General features: G+C 42.8%; 1 protein-coding gene across 9 annotated transcripts; it reads left to right on the top strand.

Moving 5' to 3' along the window:
• The first annotated feature begins 2,862 nt into the window (after positions 1 to 2,862).
• ZNF239 (zinc finger protein 239) lies at positions 2,863 to 19,717 on the top strand. 9 transcript variants are annotated; one of them, XM_025396846.1, is made up of 5 exons: positions 3,905 to 3,919; positions 7,267 to 7,370; positions 9,481 to 9,613; positions 10,705 to 10,711; positions 17,889 to 19,717. In XM_025396846.1, exons 1-5 carry the CDS (start codon positions 3,905 to 3,907, stop codon positions 19,355 to 19,357), a joined length of 1,728 nt encoding a protein of 575 aa, XP_025252631.1. In that variant the 3' UTR covers positions 19,358 to 19,717. The 9 variants fall into 9 exon arrangements, with proteins under 9 accessions (XP_025252635.1, XP_025252634.1, XP_025252633.1 ...); XM_025396848.1 differs by lacking the exons at positions 7,267 to 7,370; positions 10,705 to 10,711 and adding an exon at positions 2,916 to 2,993 and having other exon boundaries at positions 3,879 to 3,919; positions 9,501 to 9,619; XM_025396852.1 differs by lacking the exons at positions 7,267 to 7,370; positions 10,705 to 10,711 and adding an exon at positions 2,921 to 2,993 and having other exon boundaries at positions 3,879 to 3,919; positions 9,501 to 9,623.
• The last annotated feature ends 858 nt before the right edge of the window (positions 19,718 to 20,575 follow it).

Genomic DNA, 20,575 nt, shown 5'->3' with positions numbered 1-20,575 from the left:
TTGTGGGAATTACAGGTCCCTCCCTCAACACGTGAGGATTACAATTCGAGATGAGATTTGAATGGGGAAACAGAGACAAACCATATCAAGGTATAATACACAGTTAGATAGAAAAAATAAGACCTGGTGTTCAATAGACCAGTAGGTTAGCTATGGTTAACATTAACCTACTGTATGTTTCCAATAGCCAGAAGAGAATCTTTTCAATATTTCTGGCATACAGAAAAGATAAATACTTAGTGATAGATATCCCAATTTCCCTGCTTTGATCTTTACACATAATATTAATCAAATTATCATATGTACCCCCAAAATACGTGCATCTATTATATATCAATTTTTTAAATTAAGTTAAGAAATTAAATTTTGGGTTTTGCATGTAAAAAAAGAGAGAATATGGGAGAAAAGAAATTGGAAACATCCCTTAGGGACAATTTTTTTAGGAGTTTTGCTGTAAAGCAAAGCAGAGAAATAAGGTAGTGGCTGGAGAGAAATAGGGTGCAAGGTAAGGGGTTTTATTTATTTTATGGACAATATTATAGTGTATTCATTAGTATGCTGATAATTCAGTACAGAATGAAAATCTTGAAATACAGAAGAGAGAGAAGGCCCTCATTCACGAGAAGGCAGTTAACATCCAGGGTGCAAAAGAATTTTCTCATATAGGAACTAGGGCCAGTCACTCAGAAAGAAAAGTAAAGCATACAGATTATAATGCAGAAAGGAGGGCAGACGTGCCTGTGAGGCGGTACAAAAGTTCTCTTTACTTAGTAACAAAAAGCAAAGTCATCAGCACTCAGTGAGACGGGAGGAGTTGTTGGAGGCTTCAAAAGAGAGTAGAAGGCCAGGCATGGTGGCTCAGCCTGTAATCCCAGCACTTTGGGAGGCTGAGGTGGGAGGATCACTTGATCTCAGGAGGTAGAGACCAGCCTGGACAACATGGTAAAACCTCATCTCTTAAAAAAAAAAAAAAAACACAAAAATTAGCTGGGCGTGGTGGTGCAAGACTATAGTACCAGCTACTTAGGAGGCTGAGGTGGGGGGGTCGCTTGTGCCCAAGAAACAGAGATTGCAGTGAGCCAAGACCGCGCTACTGAACTCCAGCCTGGCTCAAAAAAATAAATAAATAATGAAAAGAAAGTAGAAGCTGTGAAACAGTCATTTAGGAGAATGAATGGACTAAGAAATGTAGAAGGATAGCCAGGCAGCATGAAGGGCTCACTTGAACTTAATGGCTATAAACTGAAAATGAGACCAATCATCCCAGCCAAGTGGTTTTCTCAACCAACCTCTGCCATGCAGGTGCAGGCCAGGAACTGGATTCAAGCAGATTTGGGTTTCTATCAAGAGAATAAAACCAAGAAAGACTGGGGCAAGAGAGTTAAGGGTAACCGCACATACACAGGACTGGCCATAACCACGGGCCATGGCCTCTTATATTGCACGAGGAGGGGAGTGTGCACATGAGGAAGTGAAGGTCAGGGCAAGGGTGGTAGAATCTAAATAGGGAAAAGCTCTGTGGTTTTCCATTGAGGAGAGGAGTAAGGTCCAAGGGAGACATTTTGTGTTCCCCAGGCAAAAGGTAAGAGAGCATCTCTGAAGAGGAGACTGAAGGGGACATGGGCCTCTCCAAGCATCGAAGTCTGAAAATAATAGTCCCCCAAATATGTCCATGTCCTAACCCCCAGAAGTTGTGGATGTTAATTTCTACGGCAAGAGGGATTTTTTGAAATGTGATTAAATTAAGGATCTTAACGTTGAGAGATTATCCCAAGATTAGTCAGCTGGGCCTGATGTAATCACAACAGTCGTTATTAGAAGGCCCCACGAGGAGTCAGTGCCCCAGCATGTGATGTGATGATGAAGGCAGAGATTGCAGTCATGCGCTTTGAAGATAAGGAGCGGGCCATAAGCCAAGGAATGCAAACAGTCCCTGGGAGCCGGAAAAGGCAAAGAAATATTCTCATCTAGAACCTCCAGGAGGAACTAGCCACATCGACACTGACGTTAGCCCAGTAAAACTGATTTCAGACTTGGCACCTCCAGAAGTTTAAGAGAATACATGTTTGTTATACTACAAAGTTTGTGGTAAGTTGTTGTGACAGCAATTGGAAACTAATACACCAAGGAATGGGGAGGATATAGAAGAGAGGTCCAGGCAACATCTCTTTTCTCTCCAAAATAAATCTGAAAGAAAGGAATTGGGAAAAGACCAAACGGGTAGCTCTGTGTCACTCGGCGAGAAGTGAAAGAAATGTAAAATCCTGGCATAAACAACCCTTGTGTGCGTTTAGGACAGTTCTGACTGCTGGGAGCCACTTGTCTAATTCCCTCACCTCCTGTGTTTGTTCCAAGATCCCCTATCTAAAATTGCAAAGTACACCCCCAGCCCTACACACTCACACCCCGCAACCCCCCGCCCAGCTCTATGCTTTCCGTACCACCTCATGACACACACGACGCCATGTATTCACTGTATTTATGGATTGCTTGTTTCCCCCACTAGAATAGGGCAGTGACTTTTGTGCAAGCATCTTGAACAGCTCCTGGTACACCGCTGGCTCTCAAATAATATCTGTTAAATGGATGACCTTCAGAGGTGAGATGGAAGATGCCGAATAGCAAATATTCACTTCAGGATGTTTTGAAAGGTAAAGATGAAATTATGGGTATTTACGTCCTTTTCCCCCAATAGTATTTTAACAAATGAAAAACACCTTAATAGGTATTCCCAAAATAATTCTTATGAGTTTGTAATAAAAAACGAGGACGAGGTCTTGAATACACGCATCGCTGACTCAAAGATGGTCACCCCGCCGGCCCCCACCCCCGGCCAAGAATCCCGCTCCGCAGAGCGCAGAGCTCCGCGGCCCGCGCCGGAAGTGGGCGTGGCTCGCCCGCGGCTTGCTGGGACTTGTATTTCGGGGCTCTAGGCGCGCGAGCCGGCAGCATCCGGAATGCGGCCCCTGCAGGTGTGGGGTTCCACGTGGGAGGTGAGACTGGCCGGGCTTCCCCGGCCGCTGATAGAGGCGTTCAGGGATCAGGAAATGGGTGTGCCGCGCCGAAGGCGCTGGGCCGGCGAGCCGTGGAAGCCGGGAGGGCGGCGATGGTAGGGCACGCGACCAGCGGAGGCGCGGCCCGCAGCGGCACGTGTGTCCCGGCGCCGCATTTCCAAGCTGCTGCACCCCCGGAGCCTGGCTGCGGCCACAGCGAAGGCTGTCGGGCCGTGCAGCTGAGCGGCCGAGCCTCCGATGGCCCCTCCTCCCGCCTGGCCGAGCTCTGGCCTGGGCCGGCTGGGGGCTTCGTGGTTGGCCACGCCGGCCTTTTCCTCGCCTGTGACCGGCGTGATTGCAGGGGGTTTTTGGTGGACGTTAGGCGACGGAGGGGGGCTCCTGTAAGAGACTGAGGTTTCTGTCCGTAGCACTGCCTTAGCTGAAAAGAGCTTGCATCTGAGCCCCTGCACCGCAGGAACGAGCCAGGCTCCTGAGAATGAGGTCGGGGAAGGCGTCTTGGGCAACCGAAACCCATCCCGAGAAGCGGTCATATAACCCGAGATCTCCTCCTCTTAGCTAGAACTTTAGGACAGAGATCGGCAAAGTCTGAGGAAATGGGCACGGCTTAGAGCTGCCGGCGGCTGCGGAATTTACTTAGCTTCTTGGTTTTTTGGGGGGAAGACTTGCCTTGTTTAATCGAAAGCCCTGTGGAGAGAGATGAAGATGGTGACAGAAAATGCGTCACCTCTCACCTCATGGAGGGAGTGCTAGTGGAAGGGTTGACTGAAGAAGCGTCAGAGGCAGGAGCTGGGTAACTTTTTCCCTGCAGTCTTGCTGGACTTGATTTTCATGGCTTTTTCTCTTTCCCTAACTCTGCCTTTCCAGGAATCCATCCCCACTGGGAGTAAGAAATGACCAAGGTCCGGGTGAGTTGGCGCTCCATTTCTCCTAAAATGCCATCTCTCTGAAATGTCCCTGTGCCATGTGTTGTTTTCTTTATTGTCAGGCCCCCAGTACGGTATTTTATAGCTATGGATATAGGGACATTAAGATACTAAGGACATGTAGCTAGCAGATGATGTCACCAGGGTCTGCACAGATAGTTTTCACTGGCCCATCCTACCCAAGAATTTATTCCACTCCTCAGAGCAGTGGGCTGTGCCCTCCTGGGGAGCATCTGGAAGCCTACCTTTTCCTGCCAGACATTTCACTCACATTGAAAGTCATTCCAAGCTATTCCATACTCATCCCAGTGCTAAGTGGTCTCAGCAAAACAGAATGATAAACCACGGTGCTTTTCTTCAAGGAGCTTACCATTTTGATTAGCATATTATATTACCTGTACACAAAAAATATGCATATTAATAGTGATAATTTGTTAACTATGAAAGAGTCAAAAACGAGGAAATTCGTTAAATGGCAGCACAGTGGTTACAAAATCACTCTAGAAATGCTTCTCAACCAGGCTATGCATCAGAAGTCTCTGGTGTTTTTTTAAGAACTAAGCTTCTCTCTTCCAGACCTAGTGAAAGGAGAGTTTCACTCCTTTTTTATTCTTTTGATCTTTGTATATCCAAAGGTTTATTGTGAAATACTCTCTATACACTTGATATAAGTGTCTCTAGGGTAGGTAAAATGAGTTATTCATCCTTTATACTCAGGTTGATTTGTTCTCTTTCACTAGCATGTCTACATATTTAACTGTCCCAATAAATTTTAAATTACCAAGTCATACTTTTTTAAAGAGAGTTCTCATTTGTCTCTGTAAAACCCTCTGTAGGAGGTTACCTCAAAATTAACCCTTAGGCTCCCAGGGTATTCGAGATGGTCAGCCTCCACTTAGAATCCCACGGTGTTTGAGATGGTCGGCCCCCTCTTTGCCCTGTCCTGGCGTTTTCTGGTGGAGAGCTCTAACTCGGCTAACTCTGAGAGAGCCGAAGGAAAGTGCCTTGTCCTTTGTTGCAGAGAGCAGCAGGCCAGAAATAAACCCCGTGTTTTCTAACTTCAGGCTGTTCTTTCTCCATTAACTAAACAGGTCATCACACCGGAAATTGTTTGAATAAAATATCAGACTGCGTTTTAAGGAAAAAAAATGTTTTTTAACACTACCAGCAAAGGCCATCTTTTTGCTTGGCAAATACAGCCCTCACACACGAGCTCTTAGAAAAATCTGTTTAGAGGACAGTAAGCTGTCTTGAGGTACTGAGAGCATGGCTTCTCTGTGCCCTGAAAAGTAATTGAGGACTTGAAGGGAGACTAACCTGAGTAGAATCAATACATTTTCCTTCCTTCACTTCTGCCTGCTCCCTAACGGTTAATTATTCACTGCTGCTGCAACTGGGGATTGCTAGGTTAGTAAAATTTGAGATTCTGGTGTGTGTTACACAACAACTTTTTTAATTTAAAGAAAGGACTTAATTCCAATCACTGTGTGTTTTCTATGTACCACACATTGTCCTTAGGTCTGCTGAAAGGCGGGAGTGTTAGTTAACACTGCCCTTCCTCTGTGACATTGGGTAAATCACTTCACCCTTATGAACTTTGGTTTTTTCATCTGTAAACTGAGGGTCTTAGGCTTGACTGTCTTTAAGTTTTCTTTTAGTTGTGTTATTTATTATTCATTTAAATTGAATATGAATTTATATTTATCTTTCAGATTCCAAGTCAATTGTGGTAGCTGCTGGGGATTTAAAGATGAGTTGAGGCCAGGCATGGTGGCTCACACCTGTAATCCCAGTACTTTGGGAGGCTGAGTGGGGAGGATCACCTGAGGTCAGGAGTTTGAGACCAGCCTGGCCAACATAGTGAAACCTCATCTCTACTAAAAATACAAAAAATTAGCTGGTCATGTTGATGCCTGTAATCCCAGCTACTCAGGAGGCTGAGGCAGGAGAATCTCTTGAACCCAGGAGGTGGGGGTTGTGGTGAGCTGAGATCTTGCCACTGCACTCCAGCCTGGGCAACAGAGTGAGACTCTGCGTCAAACAACAAAGATGAGTTGAGTGTGGCACCTATCCTTCAGAATCTTACAGCCAACTTGGGAGACAGACTTAATAGCTATAGTAGAGGGATGTGAAAGATGCTATGAGATCTCAGAGGAGAAGAATTCTAACTCATCCTCATGCTTCAGAAAGAGGCTATTGTCCTAAGACTGAAAGCTCCAACATGGATGGGAGAACTCAATAAGTTAGGGCTTATGATAGAAAGGACTGTGCTAGACTCAAGTATGATGTGTTGAATGACTCCAGGTAATCTAGTGTGCCTCTTCCTGCTTTTTCACTTCAAAGTAAAGTTAGATACAGCAGAGAGGGGCTCTGGAAAGAAGTGGAAGGCCATGTGATGGCATGTGTGTAGTTCTAAGGAGGTTGACATTTGTCTGATAGAAACAGGAAACAATTGATCTTGTGACCTTCCTCTTTGTGGCCTTTAGAATATCGAGTCTGCTCTCTCCACTGTAAGCAGGAGCACAGCCTTGGAGTGACTCCTTAGTGCCACTGATACCTGGGAAGACTGTTGATTATTCAGTGTTTCAGTCCCAGCTTTGTCTTGCTTAGGAGCACTATTTCCTTTCCTTTTCTCCCTTCCCTTGTCACAATGATTCCTCTCATTTGGTCTACTCCTGTCATTTTTTTTTTACCTACCACAAAGTTAATAGTCCACCAACATATCCTTTCCCTTCTCAGAATGGAATCCCGCCTGCCATTTTATCTTCAGGACCTTAAAAAATTAATAGCTCTGATTGTCTAACCTAGGGACTGAAAGATGACAAAAATTGTACTACGAAGAATTGGTGAGGAGTTATTGTAGCCTAGGTAAGGAAAAAAAAAAAAAAGCGTCTTACTAAGACTGGCAGTGGAAATGGAAAAGAGGTAACACACTGGAGGGAAATGTAGGAGGCAGAATTGACAGGATCTGACATGGTTTGAATATTGTTGAGGTAGAAAAGGAGGATTAGACAATCCAGATGACTGGATGGAAGACAGATAAAAAATAAGGGAGAGAAAACATAATTGGTGGGCTTGCATCTCTAAAGATAGAAGAAGGGATTTGATCTAGAATGCACAGGAAGAGATTAGCCTTAAACAGAAAGACATTTTTTTTCCCTCTGGTCTGAAGAGAAGGTCTGGTTGGGAAGAGCAGCTAGCCCACTTGCTTTTAATATGCCGTGGGTCATGCCTTGCTAAAGGATGTGGTGATGGAACGTGAAGGCAGCAATCTTTGCTTCTGATTGTTTGTCCCACCTTTACTCCAGGGCTTGAGGCTCCTTTTCCAGCCCTCTTCCTCAGAGTGGAGACCAGTGACCTTGAACAGAAAGCTTGGGAGACAACACCCATCCTTACCTTCATCTTTACCCTCATCCTTCCCCACTGGTGACGAGTCGGATAAGTCATGTCACCCCTGCAGGGCAGGCCCAAGGAAGGAGTAAGTGGTGCCTCTTTAGCCTCAGGCCGAAGCTGGCTTAGCTGATCAAATTTATGAGACAGCCTTTATGACTTTTTATGTATTCTATTACTTTACTTTTGAAATTGTGCCTTAGAGAGTGGTGCCAGCCCATGCACGGTGCAGATACAAGTACTGAAATTGAGAGCTTGAAAAACAAAAACAAAAAACTTCACCACAGGTAGTTTAAGAAGCATTGCTTCATCAGACAGAGCCCTGAAGGGAACCAGATTTGCTGACATTGACTGAAAAAATATTTGGACTCCCTTTATGTGCCAGGCCCTGCTTGAGGTCTTGGGGATGCAGTCATGAACAAATGAGGCAGCCTCTCTGTTCTTGGGGAACTTAAATCTCAGCAGGGAGAGACAGTAAATAAGAAAGCAAGTGAATAAATAAGAAAATAAGGTAAGGCATAAGTCATAAGAAGAAATTAATTAAATTAAACTAGGAAAATGATAGATATAGGGTGCGCCAGTGGATTAGATGGTCAGTGACATGCTTTCTGAAGAGGCAATGGTTGGACTGAGAGCTGAATGATGAGGAATGGAGAGGGCAGCTAGCACAAAAGCTACAATGAGTGATGCGGTTCAAGGGCCTGCTGGGTCACTGGTGCTGAATATGATCATAAGAGAGGCCTAGGTTGGGGAGGTGACAGGAGAGCCTCACGGGCCAGGATGAAGAGTCTGAATTTTACTTCATGGCCACTGAAAAGCCTTTGGAGGGTTTCACGCTTGGCCTTGTTTTTGTTTTAAAAGATCACCTTGGCTGCCATGTGGAAAACTCATGTTTGGGGGAGCAAGAGTAGAGTCAGACCAAGAAGGAGGTTGGTGTGGGTGAGAGCAAGTGCTGCCTAGGCCTAGAGAGGTGACAGTGCAGGGCAGGGGAGCTGAGTGGATGCCGGTATGCTTTAGAGGTAAAGGAGCTAGGTGATGGGTGAGATGTGAGGATGAGAATGAAATGACTTCTTGGATTTGGTTTGAGCAATTGAGTGGTTCGTGTGGCTGTTTATTAAAATGGGGACGACTGGGGAAGAGCAGATGCTGATGGATATTGCTGGAGCAGGAGTTTTGTTAGGGCCTGTTCAGTTTTTTGTTTTGTTTTTTGTTTGTTTGTTTGACTCACTGCAACCTCCGCTTCCCGGGTTCAAGAGATCCTTCCACCTCAGCCTCCTAAGTAGCTGGGACTACAGGCATGCACCACCACACCTGGCTAATTTTTGTATTTTCAGTAGAGACAAGGTTTCACCATGTTGGCCAGGCTGGTCTCAAACTCCTGACCTCAAGTGATCCGCCCACCTCAGCCTCCCCAAATGCTGGGATTACAGGCATGAGCCACTGTGCCCAGCCAGGGCCTGTTAAGTTTTAAGCACCTTTAGACGTCCCAATGTAGATGTTAAAAGGTAGAAAGTTGGAGTCTGGAGGTGAGGTAAGAGGTAAGGGCTGGAAATAAATATTTGGCAGTAAATGGTATTTTAAGTCAACGGATCCCTCAGGAGAGTGTTTTATGGCTGTGTGTGTATGTGCTATTTTATTTTCCCAGTAATGTTCAACTACTTAGTTTATAAGCGGAAGAACAGAAAGCATAGGAAGTGATTTTTAAAGTGTAGGATATTAGAGAGATTACTATTTTAAGAGTAGAGGAGTCCAGGTAGTGGACTAGTCCCAATTATGGTTATTACAGTTTGATGAAATGTGGCTGAGATCACTGGCACTGTGGAGATTAAGAAATGTGAGGTCAGAGTGTTGGGTCAGTTGTTCCTGAAAGAGTTAAGGTTGTCAGGATAATGGTGGGAATGGGGTGAAGATGACAATTCAGCAATGACACAAGAAGACAGTGACACGGAAAGATTCAGTAGCTGTGGGCAGGAAGGAAATGATTTGGATGGAAGTAGCCAATTGAGAAAGGAAAGATTTTCCAACAAAACTTGACTTAGCTCACTTAGATCCCCTGAGCTGCAAACTTCTTCTATACCTTTCTTACCTTTTCCAGTGCTACTGACTTCACCCCCCTTCCAGGGCATTTGTGCAGATGGTTGTTTGTTGAGGAGGAATGTGCTTAATGTTTTAGGAACCAGTTACATTCAAGAATGCCTCTGTGGCCTTCACCGAGAAGTGAGGCCGCCTGGACTCTGCTCCCAGGAAGCTGTGCAGAGCTATAATGCTGGGAACTACAGGAACTTGGTCTTGGTGGGTAAGGATATGTGAACTTGGACACCTGCCCATTGGCATCTTTGTTTCCCACTTCCTTTGTGACACAAAAGGATGTTTTCTGACTATTCTAAGCAGCTAAAGAACTTGGTAAGAATTGGAGAATAGTAGTTTTACTGGGTTGTCTCAAAAATCATACCTGTTCCATCCTTTATAAGCCAGAGGTGGGACTGATTTTGCTTTCTGCACAATCACCCAATCCCTGTGAGTTTCTGAAATGTGATCTCTCAGATGGAACAAGATAAAGATCATTATATAATAGCAAGTGAACCCCAAAGAGCACCAGGCATCATGGCAAGTTATAAGCCAGGCTAATCCACAACAGAGGAGTCCCTTTTTCAATGTTCCAGGAGTTATCTGATATCTTGCAGTCTGTGTCGAAAGCAGGGACTTCTGGGATGTTTCCTATGTGCTACTGTTTTACCTGATCTATTCACTTACTTCCCTTCTACCTCTGCAGGAGGTTGTGGTCTTTCCCAGTAATGATCACTTGCTTCTCTGTACTCTTGCCTTTCCCCACATTTCCCCCACATTGGTCTTGTGCCATCTTAGCTTGGACTTTATTTTTCATTGAATGTCCTCCCCTACCTTGCAATATCGTTTCCATTATTTCTTTTCTTACACATTCAGAAATTCATCCCTCTCCCCTCCCAAAATTAATCAAAACTCATGGTGAGACACTCTCATACTCTACAGATAAATAAAACACTTTTTTAGTTTTTTTGAGCAGGAGTCAACCAACCTCTTTCGCCCAGGCTGGAGGCTGGAGTGCAGTGGCATGATCTCGGCTCACTGCAACCTCCACCTCCCAAGTTCAAGTGATTCTCCTGCCTCAGCCTCCGGAGTGGCTGGGCTTACAGGCATGAGCCACCACACCCAGCCAGCCAAAACACTTTTTGACTGCCTGAATCAAGGAGCCTTAAACATTTTCAAATGCAGTAATTCATTTTTTAGATACCTATTCTAAGGCAATAGTAATTTTAACCAAAAATTGTGAACAAAATACTCATTATAGAATTATTTAAAATAGTGAAAAAAATATTTACCCCCTAAATGTATCACAGGGGATTGGTCAGCCAAATTATCATGGATCACAGAAAAGTATGTAGCCATTAAAAAATAGATTGATAAAGAATTTTAATTAGATGGGGAGATGAATGTATACCTACTAGGTTGAACCATGTGAAATTGCCATTTTATAGCCAAAAGCAGCCATTCTACAAAAAACACCGAAAAGTGACTGGGCACAGTGGCTCATGCCTGTAATCCCAGCACTTTGGGAGGCAGAGGCAGGAGGATCACTTGAACCCAGGAGCTGAAGACCAGCCCGGTTAACATGACAAAACCCCCTCTACAAAAAATATAAAAAGTTAGCCGGGCCTGGTGGCATGTGCCTGTAGTCCCAGCTACTTGGGAGGCCAAGGTGGGAAGATCACCTAAGCCAGGGAGGTTGAGGCTTCAGTGAGCAAAAATCTCCAGGCTGCAGCAAGCAAAGATCTCCAGGCTGCAGCCTGGGCAACAGAGTGGGACCCTGTCTCAAAAAAAAAAAAAAAAACAGTTTCTCTCTTCTCGTCCTCAGTATCTAAAATCTCCCACCAATTCTTTTTTAACTTTAACTTATTTTAAGTTTATTAACACTCCTGGATCCCACAGATGTTGCCCTAAAATGAGTCTGTTTCATGCTTAAAATAGGGTAAAAATTAGTCAGATTGTTGCCATCATTTTTCAAGCTCAAGTTAGATGTTGCAAGTACGCTTGTCTCCTTTAAACATCATTTATGATGTCATTCTTTGAAGTATTACTATACAGTTGGTAAGTCCTATGAAGAATGGAACAATGCTCTGAGAGAACGAAGGCATGTGATGGAATGCGGGTTGTGTATGTGTCTTAGGGAGAGCCTCTGAAGTGACATTAAACTGGGAGCTAAGGGATCAATAGTTTAAACAGGTGACTAGGGAGGGGAAGAACATCCAGGCAAAGAGAACCACGCAAGAGGAGACCCAAAGACCTGGAAGGAGGAGTGTGGTAGACCACAGGGTGCATCTAAGAAGGACTGAGAAGAGGTGGTGGACACGGCCTGGCTCAGTTATGGCGTTGAAGGCACTGGTAAAAAGTGGATTTATGACAAAAATTAGCCAGGTGTGGTGGCACATGCCTGTAATCCCAGCTACTTGGGAGGCTGAGGTGGGAGAATCGCTTGAGCCCAGGAGGTGGGGGTTGCAGTGAGCTGAGATAGCGCCAGTGCACTCCAGCCTAGGAGACACTGTGTGACCCTATCTCAAAAAAAAAAAAAAAAAAGAAGAAGTAGATTTATTTTGAGTGGGCAGCCATTGGATCAGGGAATGGTATGCTCTGATTGACCCAGTATCACTGTGACTGCTCTGTGGAGAGTGATTTACACGTAGACAAAAGTGAAATAGGAGATGGGCTTCCAATTTCAAGCTCTGCTCTAGGTTTTCATTTTTATTGACATAAAATGGAACAAACTTGTTGAACATTTTTCTTTTTTGCAAGTAAGACATAAAAGTCTCAAAAACTCAAACAACACAGTATAATGTGAAATCAAATCACTTTCTATGAACTCTATATTTATGTATGTACAAGTATATGCATTAAAATTTTATGAGATTACACTGTGCGTATTTTTAATTTGCTTTTTTATGCAGTATGTGTTAGAGTTTTTTTCTGCCATGTTAACTCCCTATAAAAGAACCCCTTTTCTCATGTCAGTATTTTCTCCTAATGTTGTACACTCATTCTCCATAGTATTTTTTTTCTTCTTCTTCTTTTAGACGAAGTCTCACTCTGTCACCCAGGCTAGAGTGCAGTGGCACAATCTCGGCTCACTGTAAGCTCCACCTCCCAGGTTCAAGTGATTCTCCTGACTCAGCCTCCTGAGTAGCTGGGACTACAGGTGCCCGCTATCATGTCCTGCTATTTTTTGTATATTTAGAAGAGACTGGGTTTCACCATATTGACAAGGCTGATCTCGAACTCCTGACCTCAGGTAATCCACCCACCTCAGCCTCCCAAAGTGCTGGGATTACAGGCATGAGCCACCGTGCCTGGCCTCATTCTTCATATTATTTTAAACATTTTTTTAAAAGCTAATATCACACTTTCATTAAAATGCACCTTTCATAAAATTCCTCCCCCATTCATTTTCACACACCTACAATTTCTATAACCACTAGCCTACTTCCAAGTACTGTACGATATGGCTGTTGAAGCAATATCCTTTCAAATCCATTTAATCATTTCACCCCATTTCATGATTTAACTGCTACAAACTGCCCTGTTTTTCTTTTGTCATTTTTCTTTTTCATTTTTGCCATTACTTTTGAAATGTGTAGACAAAGTGATACATTCACCTGGGTAAAACAAGTTGTATGGACAGCTCATAGTGAAAACATTCCTGTTTCCTGACTCTGCTGCTCCATCAGCCACAATGTGGCTTCCAAAGGCACTCAGTTTTCATCTTTCTAGCTGTTCCATATTGGGTTTGTCTTCCTACTCCAGACGATATGTTTATACATAGTTACTCTTCTAAATAAACAATAAATGCATTCACATGGTTAAAAAATAAATATAGGCCGGGCGCGGTAGCTCAAGCCTGTAATCCCAGCACTTTGGGAGGCCGAGACGGGTGGATCACGAGGTCAGGAGATCGAGACCATCCTGGCTAACATGGTGCACGGTGAAACCCCGTCTCTACTAAAAAATACAAAAACCTAGCTGGGTGAGGTGGCGGGTGCCTGCAGTCCCAGCTGCTCAGGAGGCTGAGGCAGGAGAATGGCGTGAACCCGGGAGGCGGAGCTTGCAGTGAGCTGAGATCCGGCCACTGCACCCCAGCCTGGGTGACAGAGCGAGACTCCGTCTCAAAAAAATAAATAAATAAATAAAAAATAAATATAAAAGGTGCACAATGAAAAGTTTCTTTCATGTCTGTAGCTCTTGTCTATCCAGGTTCTGGTCATTGGCCCTTAAAAAGTGAGTAGTCTCATGTAAATGTCATTTCACAAATTATGCCTGGAAATCTGAAGAGTAAAGCTCTAAGTTGGAATGTTGAGTGCATATATTTATGACATTGATTGATAATTGTCAAAATGTCCTTCATATCAGTTTACACTCACAAGTAATGTGTGTCTTCAGACTTCGGGTTTGTGCTAGTTTAACAGGTGGAAAATGGTACCTCAGTATCATTTAAATTTAGTGTATTGTGATATACTGTTCTTTCTCCATTTATCAATATTTTGTAATTTCTATTGACTTCCCCATATTATAGATGAGGATGTAGCTTTTTCATATTACCTCCTCAAATGCCTAGCCTCCCAAGAATTTGTTAGAGTCATGTCAGTGATGAATGCTTACATTGCTTTGACTTTGTAATTAGTTGTTCACTATAGAGTCAAGTAGTACAATATGATTATAGTTCCTTTTTTATTTTTTTATTTTTCCTCTGAAGCTAATACTTGCCTTTTAAAAATATATTTTATTTGGGGGGTTTTGACTCCATACTGTTATTGTAGAGTTTTGTTTATTTTTTCTTGTATTTTTCAACTATGGTTTTGGGGTTTGAGGGTTTTTGTTTTGTTTTGTAGAGAGAGGGTTTTGCCATGCTGCACACACTGGTCTTGAACTCCTGAGCTCAAGCAATCACCTCGCCTCAGCCTCCCAAAATGCTGGGATTACAGACATGAACCACCACGCTTGGCCTAATTATGTATTTTATTGACTTCTTGGCTTACTGTTATTTCTTGTAGCATGTATCCTTTTTCTTAAATTTTAAAAAATTTTCCTATAGTATATTCCTGAGTGATTGTTTTAGTAATTGAATCTTTTCATGTTTGAAAGAGTGTCTATTTTTTCCTCTCTTTGAAATGGTTAATTGGCTGGTTAAAAATTATAATTTCACAATGACTTTTAACCCAAAATTTGAAGATATTGAAGATTTGCAATATTGCCAATTAGTTGTTCAGTGTCAATATAATTCTCACTTATTTGCACATAACCTGGCTTTTCTGTTTGGAAGCTTTTAGCATTTTGTTTTTTTTGTTGTTGTTGTTGTTGTTTGTTTGTTTTTTCCTTGAAGTCCTGAGGTTTTAAAAGAGTATGTTTAGTTCGGGGTGTTTTTACATACCATTTTTTAGCATTTATTGGGCCCTGAATCTTGCATTCTAGGAAACATTTTTTTGTTGTTATTTCTTTGATCATTTTCTCTCCATGTGTTCGATCTTCACTGTCCTCATGCAACTCCTTGGAGATGGGGTTTTACTTTTATCTTTCTATCTGTCTGTCTTTTCATATGCATTCTTGGAGAATTCCTCAATCTTCCATCTTAGCCATGTGTTCATTTTACTATTTAACTCATCTAAATTGCAGGCCTTTGACTAAAACAGCCTGACACATATCTAGGAAACAAGTTACATAACCTATCATCATCTTCAGTCATTTTATTTAGAATTATTATTTTCATAGCAATATGTTCATATTTTATTATTAGATTGTGTTTAAATATGATATCCACTCCAGTTTTTCTGGGATTTTAATTATGTACCTTTTAAATTCTGTTTGTCTCCTTATATATTTTTTCAAAATTCTTGTGTTCTCAGTATGATATTGGAGTGTGTCCTCAACCCATGCTTGACCCACTTTGGCATGTATGTGTGTTCTACTTTAGGGGACGCTTCTGCTGATTGGGCTAGGGAGGGAGGTAATAAGAATCCAGATGGTAGATGTTGTAGGCCTTTTTTTTTTCTTTTTTTTTTCTTTGACAGTTGGCAGAGCTAAGTGAGGTTTTATTTTGGGAAAAATAAAAAATTTGAATTGTTTTGTAGCTGGATGTGGGGCAAGGGGGCTACCCAGGTAGTAAACTCCCCCCACAGGTGGTCTAAGGGCTAGGGCTGAGCCTCAGGTGGGCCTCCTCTTCCCTGTACTCCCCTGCACAGTGGTGTAGGCCATTTTTTAAGGCCACCTCTTTTGCCACTGAGTTATTGGGGGCATGCTCTGCTTCTTCATTTCCAGCCCTGGGCTATCTTCCTTGTCAGAACTCCCATTAAAAAGATTAGCTTGAAGTTTTATCCTGGGCACTTATGTTGTCAGTTGCTTCTTTTTTGTTCCTCAATCCATCGGTCATTGTGTAGGTTCAGCATTACCTCAACCTCTGCTTCTCTGTTCAGTTCAGTTAACATTATTAGCAGTCTTTCTTTGGCAGATCATTTATTTTATTCTTGAGGCTTTATATGAGGCCACTGCTGCTAGCCATCCAATATTTCTATTTCTAAGAGGAAGAGGGTGGGCTGGGAGAGTGCTGCTAACAGCAAAAACTAGCACAGCACGTTAGGAATGCCTAAGTTGAATTAAGAAATGTCTTTATCACTGTTTATTATTTTCTGAGACATAGACTCCAGGAAAATGGGGTCAGTGCTCCCTTACTTTGTAATAATTGATTCTGAGTTTGGTAATTGAATTTCTATGATTTCTTAAGATGTTTTACCCATGAGGAAGCCTTCTGTTATATATAATTTGAGCTGTACATTTTTCCCCTAGTTTCTCCATCACTCCTAATCCATCTGCTCTTTATCATTTACGAGTTCCTCGATGTTTTTATTCTGATGATGTCGACCTTTCTGTTCTCCCAAGACTATTATGGGTTTCTTGTCATTTCAGTGTAATATTAGGCTATTCACTCTAACTGTTGTAGTAAGTCTGGGGGACGGTTTTGTTTTGGTTTTGGTTTTTTAATGTACCAGTAAGTCTAAACTCTGTATTCCTAGCACAGTTCTCTCACAGGACTTCCAGACCTATATATATCTCTCTGCTTACTGACCAGTACTGCAAGAATGTTCCACTAACACCACAGATTATACAAGGCAGATGTGAGTTTCTGCCCCCTTCCCTACTTCAGCCTCTTCCTCTTGCATTTCCTCTCTGATTATAGAGTACCACGGTACCCATTCACTCAGGCAGCAATCCCAAGGAACAGGCTTGGGGCCTCCTTTCTCTTCGAGGTTTAATTTATCATCACATGATCTAGAATGAATTTCTCCCATTCTCTCCACAGCTATCATCCTTACTGTTTTTCTTATGATTTGCTATGGCAGCCATCTTGCTACCTAAAGTCTTACTTTCCAGTGGTGTTTATAGTCACAAAGTCAATAATTTCACTCTGAATTTAAATCCTTTAATAGTTTTCAATCCGTGCAGGGTTTAGCCCTAAGGTCCTTATTATTAGACACTAAGCCCTTTGCTCTGGCTCCTTACTTCCCCTCCGTGGCACATTCTTCACCACTCTTACCGTTTTTATCTCCTTCGTAAGAAGCCACTTGTAGTTTTCTTTAACATGTCATATTTTCTCTCCACGTTTCACTTCTTTTTTTTTTTTTTATTTCTTGTCATTTTCTCCCAGAAATCTTCCCAAACACCGGGGTCTGAGTTGAGCGTTCCTCTTCTGTACTTTCCTAGCTGGTTATGCATACATCTCTTGCACTGTATTGTACTATACATTCATCTACACCACTCACTTAGTATTATCATTATTTGGTATATTTGTCTTCCCAGGAAGCTTTAGCTTGTTAAGCAAAAGGATTTATATTTTCTTCCTTGTGTCCCCCATACCTATGAAAGCAGAATACCAATGAAATGCAAATTTACTTAAAGGAAAGTAGGCCGGGTGTAGTGACTCATGCCTGTAATCCCAGCACTTTGGGAGGCTGACGCGGATGCATCACTTGAGGCCAGGAGTTTGAGACCAGCCTGGTCAACATGGTAAAACCGCATCTCTACTAAAAATACAAAAATTAGCTGGGCATGGTGGCGTGGGCCTATAATCCCAGTTACTTGGGAGACTGAGGTGGGAAAATTGCTTGAACCTAGGAGGTGGAGGTTGCAGTGAGACCAGATCACGCCGTTGCACTCTAGCCTGGGCAGTGGAGCAAGACTCTGTCTCAAAAAAAAAAAAAAAATGAAATGAGATGAGATGAAATGTTACTGTTAGCAAGGATATAGGACTTATAGTCTTCTATAGGATTAGTTAGGGAAGACTTTCCTTGGCTATGCTTAAAAGCCAAGAGAAAATTTCTATCTTGTACCCAGATACAAATGCACCCGACATTAACCCAAAGGACATGACTATAAGGACAAGCTGAACTTTTTCGTAGTTACTAAGCCTTCAGGCCTTAGGCACTCTCACTCTGAAATCTTGAAGTCTACCCTTTGTTCTTACCACTGAATTCTCTCTGTTCCCTAGGAGACTTGAATGAAAATTCTGTGGAGAATCTTCAGCAGAAAGCACTTCAGGATCTGTTACATGAGCTTTCCTCCTGGCTAATTTTGGAAGGCATGGCCAGTACAATTACCGGAAGTCAGGATTGTATCGTGAATCATCAAGGGGAAGTGGATGGGGAGCCTGAACTAGACCTTTCCCTTTGTCAACAGTGGGGAGAAGCATCTTCTTGTATTTCCAGAAACAGGGACAGTGTGATGACTCTTCAAAGTGATTATTTCAAAAACAGTGAAAGTGAAACATATTTGCCTTTAAAAGTCCCAAGCCAAATAGACACACAATACTCTTCAGTGAAGTTCTGTAAGAATGAGCCTCAGGATCATCAGGAAAGCAAACATCTCTTTGTAACGGAAGAAAGCACTGAGAGAAAAGTGATAAAGGGAGAAAGTTTTTCAGAGAACCTTCAAGTTAAAATGGTGTCTGATGGAAAAGAACTGGCCTCCCCATTGTTAAATGGTGAGGCAACTTGCCAGAATGGCCAGTTAAAAGAATCTTTGGATTCCATTAACTGTAACTGCAGAGACATTTATGGATGGAAATCACAGGTGATCAGTTGTAGTCAGCAGAGAGCGCATACAGAGGAGAAACCCTGTGACCATAATAACTGTGGGAAAATACTTAACACCAGCCCAGATGGTCATGCATATGAGAAAATCCACACTGCAGAGAAACAATATGAATGTGGTCAGTGTGGTAAGAACTTCAGTCAAAGCTCAGAACTACTACTTCATCAGAGAGACCACACAGAAGAAAAACCCTACAAATGTGAACAATGTGGGAAGGGCTTCACAAGGAGCTCGAGTCTGCTTATCCATCAGGCAGTCCACACAGATGAGAAGCCTTATAAGTGTGACAAGTGTGGGAAGGGCTTCACCAGGAGCTCAAGTCTGCTCATCCATCATGCTGTCCATACAGGCGAGAAACCTTATAAATGTGACAAGTGTGGGAAGGGCTTTAGTCAGAGCTCCAAACTACATATCCACCAGCGAGTCCACACTGGAGAAAAGCCCTATGAGTGTGGGGAGTGCGGTATGAGCTTCAGTCAGCGCTCAAACCTACACATCCACCAGCGAGTACACACAGGAGAGAGGCCCTACAAGTGTGGCGAGTGTGGGAAGGGCTTCAGTCAGAGCTCGAACCTTCACATTCACCGGTGCATCCACACGGGAGAGAAGCCTTACCAATGCTATGAGTGTGGGAAGGGTTTCAGCCAGAGCTCGGATCTTCGCATCCATCTCAGAGTCCACACTGGGGAGAAGCCCTATCACTGTGGCAAGTGTGGGAAGGGATTTAGCCAGAGTTCCAAACTCCTCATCCACCAGAGAGTACATACTGGAGAGAAGCCCTATGAGTGCAGCAAGTGTGGGAAGGGCTTCAGCCAGAGCTCCAACCTTCACATCCACCAGCGGGTTCATAAGAAAGATGCTCGCTAAGTGACATTTGCCCGTTCAGGTCTTCACAGCGCTCATACTGTAAAAACTGTTAAATATTTAGTATCACTCTTACCTTTATATTCTACAAAGGAGAGAGATGTAAGGGTTATTTAGATGTGTTTCCTCACTGAAAAAATCATTCATTCAAAGTATTTAAGTATCAAGCACTTTTTTATGCTGTACAATGACTGGATTGTTCTTATTTTCAGATGGGAAGAGTAAAAGTGTCTGTACTTTACAGTTCAACTACATACTCTACCCAGCATTTTAATGGCAAGAACTTTATATTTATTCTCAAGCAGGGCATGTTTTCCTTTGTTCACATTCTCTGAGATACTGAAACTCTGGTTTCTCTTCAAATTATGTGCTTTGTGTTTTTCATATTTCTTTCCAGTCCTGATTAGCCACCTCTAAACTATGATTGTACACTGTGTCCATTTTAGGCCAAGAGGGCAGTTGGAAATACAAGGGACATGGAAATCCTTGCGTTTATTGCAGACAGGTACAATAGTTTGTAGCCACACAACAAAAAGCTGGAAGAGAGTTACTCATGTAGTACATTCCCATATACCATTTTGATAGGAAGTTGAACAGCCCCTCCCAGGCAACTATTCAGGAACATAAGTAGTCCTTTTTGGTGAGTACAGCTAGTTTATTGGGATACTTCCAGAGTGAATGTGAGGGAGGGTCAAAAGCAACATGCCTGGCACTTTGGGAGGTTGAAGAGGGTGCATCACTTGAGCCTAGGAGTTTGTGACCAGCCTGGGCAACATGGCAAAACCTTGTCTCCACAAAAAAGTGCTAAAATTTGCTGGTGTGCTGGCACACAGCTTCAGACGCAGCTACTCAGGAGGGTACCTAAGAGCAGGTGATAACAACAAATAGTTTCCAGAGGCAGAGCTGGAAAAATGAATACATAAGGAGCAGGGGGCAGCTTAGAGGCTGCAGAAATCATGTTGGGGCTTGATAAGCTAAAAATGGCTAGCAGAGAAAGTGTTCAAGAATGCGCTTTTGTTAAACATGTCTCATCACATTGGACAACTAAGATGCAAGGAAAATTTTAATTTATCAAACTACAGCAATAAGGAGAATAGGAGAAAGACTATCAGCAAATGAAAATTTGAAAGATGGAAAGATAGCCAGTAGAGCAGAAGCAGGCACAGTTACGCTGCTTACATATGGGGATAAGGAAAAGAAGGAACCAGTTTGGCTCCAGGC

Source organism: Theropithecus gelada, chromosome 9 (assembly GCF_003255815.1).
Source record: "Theropithecus gelada isolate Dixy chromosome 9, Tgel_1.0, whole genome shotgun sequence".
Lineage (NCBI taxonomy): Eukaryota > Metazoa > Chordata > Mammalia > Primates > Cercopithecidae > Theropithecus > Theropithecus gelada.
This window is presented reverse-complemented; position numbering and strand designations above follow the sequence as displayed.